The sequence below is a fragment of the Lacerta agilis genome, chromosome 1, assembly GCF_009819535.1.
Source record: "Lacerta agilis isolate rLacAgi1 chromosome 1, rLacAgi1.pri, whole genome shotgun sequence".
Lineage (NCBI taxonomy): Eukaryota > Metazoa > Chordata > Lepidosauria > Squamata > Lacertidae > Lacerta > Lacerta agilis.
The window spans coordinates 45,793,670-45,806,751 of NC_046312.1; the positions used below are offsets into that span (position 1 = coordinate 45,793,670).

A 13,082-nucleotide genomic window follows, 5' to 3' on the forward strand; every position below is an offset into this window, starting at 1 on the left:
CGATGGCACCTAGATGGCTTTTTAGAAGGAACTAGAGAAATTCATGCTGGATAGGTCTTTCTACTGCCACAAGGCATGAGAATGAGAATGAACCTTCAGGGTTGGGTGCAGCAGATCTCACAGATCCAGATGCTTGGGAACATACCACAAAGGAGGCCTCTAGTAATCCTCCTCATGCCTTGTTTGTGAGCTTCCAGAGTCATCTAAATTGGTTCCAGGGCATGGATAGGCTCATAACTCCCACAGGACCACAACTCAAAAAGTTACTGCAGCTTCCATCACCTGGAGTTGTGGTCGGGTGCATGGGCATAGCCAGGATTTTTTTTGGGGGGGGGCAGTACTTTTGTTAGGGGAGGGGCAGAACCGACATGATTGGTCAGTTAGTTAAGTATTTCTGTTGTTTTGCTTGATCTAGGGGGGCAGCTGCCCCCCTGCCCCCCCCCTATTCCCATGAGCTGCATGGCTGTAGGTTCCTCATCCCTGGCCTAGTCTTGATCCAACAATATTCAAAGTGTCTTGCTTTTTGGATTGAAAACTCTCACAAAGTATTTCTCACAAACCCTTTTAATATGTTGCTATCCTAAAATATTATAAAAGTATTCTGAAAAGGATGAAATGCCCTTCAGAAATTCTGTCCTTGAAGAGATCGCGGTTTTAGTGGGTAAGCATTTTAGTAAATTCAAATGTTCCGTGCGAAGTTTTGCTACTAGATTCAGTTCACATTTGGCAATCTACTGAATATACTGGGTTCCTTCCCCTCAAAAAATAAAATAAATCACAAGCCTTTATTTTTATTTTTATTTAGAACTATAGGTGTGAAGTGTTTGTAGGCAACCAGAAGCAAATCTCTTCATCAAATGCCCACATTATGAGAGGTTGGGGAGAGAGCACTTAAAAAAAAGGTGGGAACAAACCCCACTTCATTTCAGCTTTGTTTCCCAGTATCTTCTGCTGCAGGAGCTTCTCATAGACACCGAACTTCTCCTAACGGTGATTAACTTTATGCTCCACGTAAGAGAAAGGAGGAGCTGAATCCCACCAAGTCCCCTCACATTCCTTGCATTGCTTTGCAACACATGACCACGGGCACCAGTAGGTTAAAACTGCATATTTGTCCTCTCGGCAGCTTCTGGGGCTAGAACTGTAAAATCTCCCCCTAACTCAAGGGAGACGTCACCACGCCGCTCCCACGGAGCAGATGAAATTCAGACGTCACATGTGCAGAGGGAAGGAAACTCGAGCCGGGAGGGGGAGAGGAAAGCGCTCTTAAACCGACCTATAAGAGCTGCTGGAAGTTGCGATTGACACCGGAGAGACTCAATCGGGGTTAGGGTAGCCCTCGAAAATGAACTTTGGGCAACTCCGCTGAACCAATAAGGTCAATCGGGAGGCAGGGCCGCTTTGTCCCCCCCCCTCCTCCCTCTTTCGGTGTGTGCGAAGATTAGGTTGCGATCTGGCAGGGGGAGCTGCCTTATTCTCTCGGCTCTCGCTGCAAGTGGAGCTGCGCCTTCAGCAGCAGCAGGGAGCTGTCGAGCCCAGCAGCCCCGACGAGGCGGCGAAGCACCGAAGAGGCGAAGAAGCACCGAAGGACCCCCGGCAGCCTCTCGCAGGAATGGATCATTATGACTCTCAGCAAACCAACGACTACATGCATCCCGAGGACGACTGGGACAGGGATCTACTTTTGGATCCGGCTTGGGAAAAGCAACAGAGGAAGGTAAACCTGGATCTCGCCTCCCTCCGGCGGTGGGCGGTGGGGAGGGGAGCAGAAGCCCCATCAGTCTAGATGAGACCGAGGAGGAGGCGGCGGCGGCATCTGGGAGCGTAGAGGGAGCGTGTGGGATCGGCATCCCGTGGGGCACCGCCGAGGAGATTCGTGGGCGCCGCCAACCCGCACATGCTGCTGTGCAGCCGCGGTTTCCATTTGCCCCCTGGTTTTTGCCCACGCTATGTAGATCCGGAGCAGCGGCTGAGCCCAGGATACCAGGCGCTTCTGCTGCGCACGTCTCCTGCGCCTTCGCCGCCCTCTCCTCGGGAACCTCGTGGAAAAATTTCAGCGCCGTTCCATTCGTCTCCGTCTTCTAGTGTCAGGGCGGGTGGCGGGGATGGTGGTGGGCGCAACGCTCAGCCCAGCGCGGCTAAAGATTTGTCTCCAGGGGAGATCTGTCCTCTTCACTCACGCACGCTCGCTCGCATCCTCCTCCGCCGTCCCCACCGTCGCCAATCTGACACGGAAATAATGTCTTGTGTGGACGGTGGCGTCTCGCTCACAGGGCTTAATAATTGGAGAGGGTTCATAATAACCAAGAACTCTCTTTAAAACACACGCACAGCAGGGCAGGGGTTAAAGTTGTTCCATAGGCTTGGCTAGAAATCTTATTTCGTTCGGAATAGACCAGCTTTGCGAGATCATGGTTTGTCTGTATGTAGCCTTTTTTTCTAAAATAAAAAGCTTTAAAAAAACAACAACCCACCGTCAGAGGCAAGCATGAGGTTGCTAGCGAAAGGCAGCGGAGGTGACGTGCAAAAGGGGGAGGTGGGTTGGGGTGAGGGGGAGACGCTGCTGAAATAAGGCGATCGGCCGCGGAAAGTGTGGCGGAAGGTAAAGGGACGGAGCCGTTTGAGTTGCTCAATGCCTCGGCGCCGAAGTTGCCTTCCTTCCTCCACCTCCTCCTCCAGCAACAGATGTTTTCCTCGCCTGCGGGCGGGAGATAGGCTGGCTCTGCTGGCCTCTCCGGCGTTTCGCAACGCCGCCGACCAAAGCCACCTTCCCGGAGGGGCTCTTCGAGCAAGGAAGTGGCTGTGCAGTTTGCGCGCCTTGTTCCTGCCGCCGCCTTGCTAGGTGGAAGCGGGGCTCCCTCTCCTTTGCCCCGAGGGGAGGGAGAGGCACGTAGGTAGCGCGTGTTCCCTGCCACACAGTGTCATTATGAACTGCAACACTTCCTCTCCCGAAGCAGTTACCCGCCAAGGAAAGTTGCTTTAAAGGAGGGTCCCCCCCCCCCTTCCAGCCGCCAGAAATCTAAAGGTGCCTTTGGGAAGGTCGAGCAACCCGGGGGAATTCCAGATCTCTTTGGCCAGCGGCCTCGTGCCGGCGGCCTGCAGTTCTTTCTTGTAGGGCGAGAATCCGGAGCGAGGAAGTGGGGGTCCACCAGGTTATCTTAAACGGGGGCTATGTCAGGCCGATGGGTTGGGTTGGGTTGGTGTTCGTGAACCCCCTGCGCGCAGAGCCACGCTCTCCCTCGCTCTCTGCCCTTCACTAGCGGGATGGTGGCTCACTTCAAGTTTTGAATGGTGCGGTTTAGGGCTGGGCTTGTGCAAAACTCATGTCCAAAAATGGTAACATTCATCCCATTTTTAAATTTAGGGAGGCGGGGGGAGGGAGGTTAGGAGGCGTTCTAGCTTCTTCATTCTCTCTCTCTGCCCCCACCCCACCCCCACCCCCCAATAACCAAAGGCATCCTGTATTAGCTCACTCTGGAATCCTAAGCCCTTAAACATTTCCCTTTAGTCATTTGTCAGACGGCAAAGCCCGATGAAGAGGAGGGGAAGCATTTGGCAAAGTTGCCTCCTAGCTATGTGACACACAGAAGAGGTCAGCAGAGGGAATGGCTTCTGCCTGTCTGGCTGGAGCTTTGTATGTATTTTGCCACATTGAAAGGACTTTGATGGAAGTCTGGTGGGTAAAAGAAGGACCTTACAAGCATATTTTTTAAAAAACAAGAAGAAGTGACTCCCCTCCCAAGGAGCTCTGAATAAAGGTGGGAATGTATCCCTCCGAGGGATTGACTAATTGGAGAATACCCTGTTGTCATTCCCCTTGCCTAGTTTATGAAAAGATGTATAGATACTTTAAGATGATGTGCCTTCAATGGAGGCTAAGTTAATTAAAGAACTCCCGTCAGCGGTATGCATCCTGGCTTGACAAGGCTTCGTAGAGAAAATAAAGACAAGAGAAACAAACCCGGAAAACAAGGGTGCTCATTGAAGAATGGGGTGCAGGGCGGATGACATTGGCATGACAACAAAAGGGAGAGGAATGGTAATTTAATTCTCAGTCCATGCGGTGGGAATGTTAAATCGCTGGCCCATGGGATGCAGCAGAAGTTGCTACTGAGAGATTTAAATTACCACCGAAGAGTTATGGGCAGATGATTCTTCATTCTCACCCCCTTTTTTTCTTAGAACAACATGATGATTTGATTAGTAAACTTTGTGCAGCAAAGGGAGAAATTCTGTATGTAGTTGAACAAAGGGATTTGTCCCTTATTTCTCATAGACAAATTACTTTATTTCTCTTTTTTGCAGTTAATGTCTACATGCCAAGCAGAGTTTACATGAAATCAGCATATAAAGACAGCAAACAATTTTTTTAAATCCTGCATAAAAATCAAGTATCGGTAAAGCTCATAATTTCAAGACAAAATATCAAATACTGTAGAAACTGGGTAGAAGAGAAGTTTCTAGTGTATGCATCTTAACATTACAACTGGAAGAACTTTAAAAGGCTTCCTAGTATTAGTAGTTAATTCCAAAGTGCTGGGGGCCACTGATCAGACCCTGTTCTGTGCCCCTGTTATTCTAACCTTTTAACCAGGGGGAAAATCCAAGCAGAACTGAATCTGTCACTCTTAATGAGGAGATCGGCTCACGTTGTGAAAAGTCTGCTGTAAGGCAGGAGACAGGAACCTGTGGCTCCTCAGATATTGTTAGGACTCCCTCTCACCAGTCACAGCTGTCATGTCCTGTGGCTAAGGATGATGGGAATTTTAGTCCAGAAATATAGTCCTTAAGGCATAGTGAGCTCAAGCTTTGTACGACTCCAGTCCTAAAGGCACTTGTTAGGGAATTAAGTTGAACTCTGGGACTTACTTTTGAACAGAAATGCATAGGATCACACTGTTAGGTTTTATAGTTTAAAAACCAGCAGCACCCTGAACTTTGTCAAGGAGCCAACTGGCAACTAATGCAACTGATGCAATCTTGCAGATGCATGGATCATATGGGCATTCCTTGTAGGCCAGCCTTTCTCAACCTTGGACCCCCAGATGTTTTTTGCCTACAACTCCCATCATCCCTAGGTAGCAGGACCCACTGTCAGGGATGATGGGAGTTGTAGGCCAAAAACATCTGGGGACCCAAGGTTGAGAAAGACTGTTGTAGGCCATCCCTTGATTTGGGGGTGCAAGGAGAATGTCTGACAAATTAGTCCTTGTTTTAAATGAACCTAAACTTCAATTATTTTGTATTCCAAATATTTTCCAGTTACTCTGGAAAACTAATGTTAGGAAGTTCTTACATCCCTTCTTTGCTCTAGCTAGATCTGACCTTCGTGGGTCCCTTCCAGCTCTACAAATCTGTGAGTCTGTGAACATTCAGGGTGTGTAACAACATTTCCTTAACATGCTCTAGTATCCCTGCAAGTCACTCTTCCCCTGTATAGGAGCTATCTAGTGAATCTCCAGGTAAGCTGGGATTTGGATCAAAGTCTCGTTATTAATGCTGTCCTATGGACCAAAGCAGCACTTGGAGTAGCAGATCTGCAACACCAGTTTGCATTTCTCTGTAAACTAAGCATGAGGAACCTTCTGCCCTCCATATTGCTGAATTCTGATACCCATCAGCTCCAGCCAGAATGGCTAATGGTGGTGGATGATGGGAGTTGTAGTCCAACAACATATGGAGGGCCGCAGGTTAGCCACATGTTTCTCAAACTGCAGGACATAAGATACTGGAGGGGAAAGGAATAACTCTGCATGTGCTCTTGGGAATGACAGACGATGAGCAGTGGGGGAGGAATAGCATCAGCAAGCTGGAGAAGGTAGGAAAGGAGAAGTATGGGGAATTATTTATTTAGGGAGGGGTCCAAGGGCAATACATTGGTGGTTGGTGTGATTTCATAAAGTTTGAAAAGCAAAAGAAATATGCTTGGGAGTTTGGCTGTGCTGTGGCTTGCAGTTTGGTACTTTCATGTAGGAAGTGTGACAAAGCAAGTATGTTTCTCATAGGCTAGAAAGTGTGGCTTCTGGTAAGGAGGCTGGCCTCATAACCACAGGGAGAAAAATGGGCTAAAGTCACCAGTGTCTGTGACAGCGCATCTGTTTTCACACCAAAACTTCCATGTAGATTGGACCCTGAATTTTAATGTGTGTCCCCTTGGGGGTATTTCAGCATGCACATGAGATTTTCTCCCCTTCCATTGAGTCTCTGCTTTCTACAGAGATATACAGAGAGAAGCTGCCTGAGCATTTAGATAGATAGATAGATAGATAGATAGATAGATAAGCCTTGACCCAGGCAGAGGGGAATTGTGAACAGGATTAATATTTGGTGTGTAGGAAGGACCATAGCTCAGTGCTTTGCTTGCAGAAGATGCTGGGTTCAATTTGGGGCACCTCCAGGTAGGGTTTACCTTTTTGAAACCTTGCCAGTTAGTGTAGAGACTACGGAAATAGGTGTGCTGTTCTGTTAGTCTGCTCAGTATTAGGCAGTTTCCTATGTTTTGCCTTCTCTCAAAAGCCAGCCTTGGGACCTCACAAACTTGAAAAGGACTGTGTAGCTCTTCTGCTCATGTGTGATGTTGGCATATTTGGCATGTGTGTGTGTGTGTGTCTTGCAGGCAGATTTTCTGTTTTAAAACTTTTGAAAAGCTCATCATAGCATCAATCATTTAAAAGAAAGAAGTTAGGTTATGTTTCTTGAATCTACAAATCACTTCCCACAACAAGTCCCAATGCAATTTTCAAGAATAAAATATAATAAAAATGCATAAGCATATTAAAAATATGATAAACATACATCTACATTAAATACATTTCCATATAGGCGTTGCACTTTCCACATGAGGTTTGAATTACGGGATTGGTGTGCTTTTTTCTTTTAATACATTTTTTTGGACGTTCCTGTTGAATTGCGTGAATAGAACTTCCAACCTTGACCTTTCATTCCCCACTAAAAATAACATTCTAAAGTAGCCCTGGCACAGCTTTTATAGGCTAGCCACTGTTTCTTATTGATACTCAATGAAACTTGGGCTCATACAATTGCGGCATGTTGCAGGCAGGTTAGAGTTTTCTGTTGTAAAGTTGGCAGAATTGAACATTTCCTGAAATCTCACACAACTACAGTCATACCTCATGTTGCATACGTTCGGGACACGCACTCCTGCACCCTGGAAGTGTTTTCCAGAGCACGCATGACCGCCGGATGCGCAGAAGCGCTCAAATCGCACAACTTCTGGTTTTTTTTTCTTTGCGTGTGTTCGAGTTACGCACGCCCGCGTTATGCACGGCGACCTGGAACAGATCGCGTGCGTAACCCAGGGTTCCACTGTAACTGCTAATTTTGCAACCAGTGAGATTCTTCTGGTTTCATAACCAAAGGAAGTCAGGTTGCTACATGGCCCTTGTTTGAAGAACTTTCTCACAATGCCCAGTGTTTCCAAACATGGCATCTCTGTAGAAATAGAATATGTCCCCTATTTGGGAAACACTTCAGCTACTTCCATGGTAAGTAAGTTGGCTTTAAAATGTGCTTTGTAATCTTTGCAAAGGTAAACAGCAAGACTGACTCAGAAAATAATGCACTCAGCCACCCTATCAGCGCCAAGCTGTTCTTTGCACTGACTAAACCTATTTTCTCATTGGGATCAAGAATACATTCTTGTGTTCCTTTATATTTAAAATTGTTACAGTAAACTAGTCCTAAAAAGGAAGGCAACTCACCAGGTTAAAGTACAGTGGTACCCCGTGTTACGCACGTGATCCGTTTTGGATCGCGCTATGTAACACGGGCGTGCTTAACACGAATGGCCCCCCAAAAAAGAAAAACCCCGGAAGTAGCGCGATTTGAGCACTTCTGCGCATGCGCGAAGTGTGCAGAAGCATTCACATCTGGGGGTCGTGCGCACATTGCGCGTGCTCTGGATACGCTTCTGGGTTGCGGGCGTTCTTAACTCGAACGTCCGCAACCTGGGGTGTGCGCAACCCGGGGTACGACTGTAGCTAATTCTGTGTTCTCACAAGTCCTCTGGGTGTCAAATTATACAAGAATACATTGCCCACATTCACTTATGGGTTGACAAGAAGAATGTTTTTATTTATCTTAAGAAGTGTGCATACACATGAAAGCTCATACCAAGAACTAACTTAGTTGGTCTCTAAGGTGCTACTGGAAGGAATTTCTTTTTATTTTTTATTTTGTTTTTACTTAGCTAGCCCAGGTTGGAAAGCAAACCAGTTAAAAAGAATAACAACCCAACCTTGACTTTAAAGGAGAAGTCACTAAGAGCACATGGAAACAATCTGAAACCTAATCTGCAAAGGAATATGGTATGTGTGTGTGTGTGTGTGTGTGTATGTGAGAGTGAGAGAGAGAATAGCTAGGTGAATAATTAGTAGGAGGGTTATGCTTAGAGGTCTCAGAAACAACTCTGCAGGAGTCACACATTATACAGGATGTTTTTAATGCATGGTGCCCTAGCTGTCACCTCACAAATGCTATTTGCACTGTGTTGTGAATTCCCAGAAGGGTTCCAAGAAAAGAGGCAAATTGTTCTAGAGTAAAGGTAGCTGCTTGTGTTACAGATGTGGGAAGGTTTCCCTGTGTTTGTAGACACGGACAAGTAGTGTCTCTTGTATTACTAATTCGTACACCCCAGATATGTGCCCTGTGGAACTGTTTTCTCGAGTTTTACGTTTCATGGAGTGTGTCAGAGTCTGCTGAGTATGTTACTAATTCACACAAGAAATTGGGCGCAATTGAAAGCTGATTTTGAAAGCCATCCAACTTTCACAAACTGCTTTCCATTAGGCTTGGAGGAGGGTAAGGAGGGAGGGTGACGGCTGTGCCTTAAATCAAACAAAGGCTGGCTGTAAACCTTGATTTGCCACATGCACTATTCTGGGTTGTAGTAGCTGTTCCGTGAATGCGAGCTGGCTGCGTTGTAGAAGATGATACATGAAAAGCACCTGTGCCTCTGGTAGAATGTTCTTTTCTGGGTGTGTATTGAGGCTTCAGTCAGCAATGAAGGCAGGCAGACAGAAAGGACAGGTGAAGGGACTGTTAGATTAGTGAGGACCGAAGGTCCACACCTGGACACCAGTGCCAGCTTGCACCTGCAAAAGGTGGGGATGGCGCAAGTCCCACCCATCCCGCTAAGCTACTCGGACTGCCACTTTCTCTTGGCTCCACCCATCCAAAGCTCCTCCCCTCTGCTCCACCCCATGCAAGCCTGTCCGTCTATCCAAGAAAATTGGCTCTGAACAGGAGGTTCAGTATACATTCGGATACTAGCTCTTGGAGACAAAATAGTGAGATTTCCTTCTTGCCTTGCTTTAGAAATGCAGGCATGATCGCACTATTTTGTCTCCAAGAGCTAGTATCCGAAGGTATACGGAACCTCCTGTTCAGAGCCAATGCTTCTTGGAGGCATTTGTCTGGTCACTGTTAGGAATATAACACTGGAATAGATGAGATAATTTACTTGTTCAGTGCCACAAACTGAGTTCTGGGTCTGAACACCAAGGTCCCAACTACCACTCAACTACCATGCTGCCATGTTCTAAATTTCTCCCTGCTTGGTTCCAACTCTACTAGGGATGCCTGAATCAGTCTCTTTCCGCTTTGTCCCCTTTTGCATATGTTTACCCACAAGTCTCTTCCAATAATCAGAATTTTATTTTTTCCACAAAAATGTATTTAAATATGCACTCATACTTATTTTTTCTCTCTCTCTCTCAAAAAAAATTGTTTGTAAACTATTCTCTCTTCTCTTGAAGTATGCATTCTAAAAATTATTTTGATAATGCTTTTTGAGATGATAACTGTGATGGTACATCTTGGAAGTCCAAAATCCGGTGGGTAATGAAGTTCTAATCTATACATTACATGCCTCCAGCATCTCTAACCCCAGCTTTTCTCAGCAGCCGCTGGCTCACATCTGTTGGAAATAGAAAGCTGGACTAAACAGACCTTGGTTTGACTGGTCAAGTATTTTCTGCCTTGTTTGTGCACAATGCTAAGTCATGGTTTATTACACCATCACTTGCTGTTATGCGTGAACCTTGCAAAGCGCTTTAACTATGATGTGACTGCAAAAAACAACAACAACCCACCATGATATGAAACCCTGCTCTGTTGTTGGCTTTTAAACCTTGGTTTGTTTAAGCTATGACTTGGAATTTACATGTGAACCCAGCACCTTTCCTTAACCATGGTTTGTTTGACCCCCATCCCAGATGTTCATCCCGGTAAAAAGGCTTGAGACAACAGCCGTTGGGAAAGAAACAGAACATGTGAAGAACAAACTGTGGTTTGTTCTGTAGTTCAATCCCTACCTTTAACCCCCAAATCATTTCCCCTTCTCAAAGGGTAAACATCCTGTGACAGTAGCTTTCAGTATCCAAATTATTGTCCTACCAATGGCCTCTTGCAAGAGAGTGACACACTATAGTAACCCCAACCACCACCTCCCTCTATTTATTTACCATTTGAGTGCCTTGATTACAGGGCTGGCATGGCATTTATTGGAGTGGTTTATTGGGGGGAAGATGGAGAGAAGAAAAGACAATCCCCTTGCCCCCCCCCCCTCTCTCTCTCACACACACAGAGGGAAGAATCAAATTAGAACTAATTTGTTTTTCACAGTATAGAAAAATGGTTTATTTAGAGTAGAAAGCATTAACATATCCTTCACAAATTTTCTGTTATTACAACTGTTTGGTTATACGGAACACGTGATTAATGCAGGGAATTCAGATAATATAAGCACAAGATCCAATGCAATCTGTCTCCTATATTGTGGAGGTTTGGACTAGATGACCCATGATTGTGTCCCTTCCAACTCTGTGATTCTGCCATGAACTTACTAGCTCAATTCACACATAATGCCCAGTAAACATCAGCCATTTGTTCTAGGAAACTCGGGACAATTCATGTGGGATCTAAAGTGCTACTTAGGGTCACCCAAGGGCTCATTTCCCCCCCCCTTAAATTGCTGACCCCACCTCTAGAGTAAAAAAAAAAGGCTCATAACTCATACTCCATAAAATACAGTTTGGTTTTCTCGGCACATTTGTATTTCCCCCTCGAGCAGCTTTCATGTGTTCCTTTTCAAAGCATGCAACAATGTTCTTAATTTCCTCCCCCACCCCTTCCTTTGAGACAAGCTGATGTATGGATAAACAAGCAACAGCAGAAACCATAAAGTCTGCATTAAGATGCTAGTGAATATGGTTCTTACTCTAAGGAAAATGCCTGAGCCACCTCCTAGATGCTACATAGTAAATGAAGCCCATCCTCTGCAACTTCTCCCACTTTTCTTACTGCAGCTGGTAAGAATATTGGCTGTGATCGAAATTGTACAAAGTCCTGGTTACTTTGTTTTAACTGCCTGATTTAAGTAAAATAAATGATTTGGCTGCTGCAATTATTAAGCAGTTGGGAGTCGGAAATCTTTGCCGATCAACTGCAAATCTCCCAGAGCGCCTACCAGTAGATGCTGATCTTCATTCTGCCCACCTCTGTCATGCACTCTCAAAACTGATAGGGGCTGCAAGGCCATTAGGACCTGGACTGGTAAACTACACTTCTTTAGGCATGTCAAACACTTGCAAAGTCACAACAATATGTTGCTTATTATGGGCTGGATCTGCATGGAAAGCTGCTCTTGAAACACCCTGCTTCTGTGGTTCCCAGAGGCACCTGGCTCACTGCTGTTAGAAACAGAATGCTAGGCAATGTGAAAATTTGTCTGACCCAGCAGGGGTTTTCAGAAGTTGTTAAGCAACTACTGCTTAGCCTACATGACCTGACTGATAGGTTTCTCTCTCTGCAGATTCATTTCCCATCCAGGTTTCCCCTACAGATTATTGTACATCCCTCTCAGATGCCCACCAAATAATTCCCGTGTGTGTGTGTGCGTGTGTGTGTGTGTGTGTGTGTGTGTTTTGCTCTCTTTCCACAACTGGGTCCCAAAGGTTAGCACAAGAGAGAAATACACTTACTATGATGTTGCAGCCTAACTTATCCTCCTCCCACATCATCAAGCTTGGCCCCTAATGATCCTTAGGGAGTGATCCCTAACATTTTGCCCTTTATCAGTATGGTGGTGCAGTGAGCTGTGCAATCCATGTATGAAGCTTCATTTGGGTAAATTGGTCAGTTGTGGTGTTACAGTCAGCCGAGTCCTAATTTGTGCATGTCTGCTTGAGGTTCAGATGACTAATTAGAGTTTTGAAACTTGGTTCCTCTCCCAGCCCCACACAGTATCTGCTAGACTGCTGCAGCTACTGATATGAAGATGAAGTAATATCAACCACAGTTTTGGGTGTGCAGATCTGTGCAATGTATTGAGAAAGATTTAACACTGGCTATCATTGCATCTTTACTTGCACTAGAACAGTTTCCCCCAACCTGGTGCCCTCCAGTTGTTTTGGACTGAAACACCCATCAGTGCCAACCAGCATGGCTAATGGTTGGGAATTATGGAAACTGAAGTTCAATAAATAACTGGAGGGCAGCAGGTTGAGGAAGGCTGCTCTGCAGCATGAAAGCAACTCTTTAATGCTCACTGATGCCTTAAATACATTTGTCATAAATCTGGCACCATGTAGCAGTCAGGGCTTCATAGTTGTAAGGCACATTTGCCAGGCCAGAACATAATACATAGATATGTACAGTGATACATTCAAAACCCGAAAGAGATTTAACATTAAAGTGTGGAATCTCCATTCCTATTACAGATTGAAAGCATATTTGTTAGGGCCAGAAGGGTTCTGAAATAATAGCTCTGGGATGCACCTAGCCTACAGGCCATACATTAGCCATCTCTGACTTCACTTGCTCTCACTCAACCCTTCCATGGAACACAGATTGTTTTTTGTGAAGTGGCAGAGTCCACGGTGGCTTCGCAACTTCACCTGTCAGTCAGATTTTACAAATTAATTACAGTAGCATGAGATGAATGTCAGGCCTGGAACAGATACTTGCCAGGCAGGGAAATCCCAAGGCTTAATTTCCACCATGGGCTTAGGTCCAACAAGCCCATAAACAGCTGGCTTATGAAATCTTCCTCACAGTGGCTA

General features: G+C 45.7%; 1 protein-coding gene across 5 annotated transcripts in view; it reads left to right on the top strand.

The window, feature by feature from the left end:
* Positions 1-1,419: 1,419 nt before the first annotated feature.
* The window catches only part of LOC117045703 (alpha-actinin-1), a 92,354-nt gene continuing 80,691 nt past the window's right edge, over positions 1,420-13,082 (top strand). The window contains exon 1 of one of the 5 annotated variants that reach the window (XM_033147040.1): positions 1,420-1,717. In XM_033147040.1, the coding sequence (XP_033002931.1) occupies positions 1,613-1,717 (105 nt within the window). In that variant the 5' untranslated portion in view covers positions 1,420-1,612. The remainder of the gene's footprint in view (positions 1,718-13,082) is intronic. The other 4 variants (XM_033147030.1, XM_033147020.1, XM_033147049.1 and 1 more) reach the window with 4 other exon arrangements.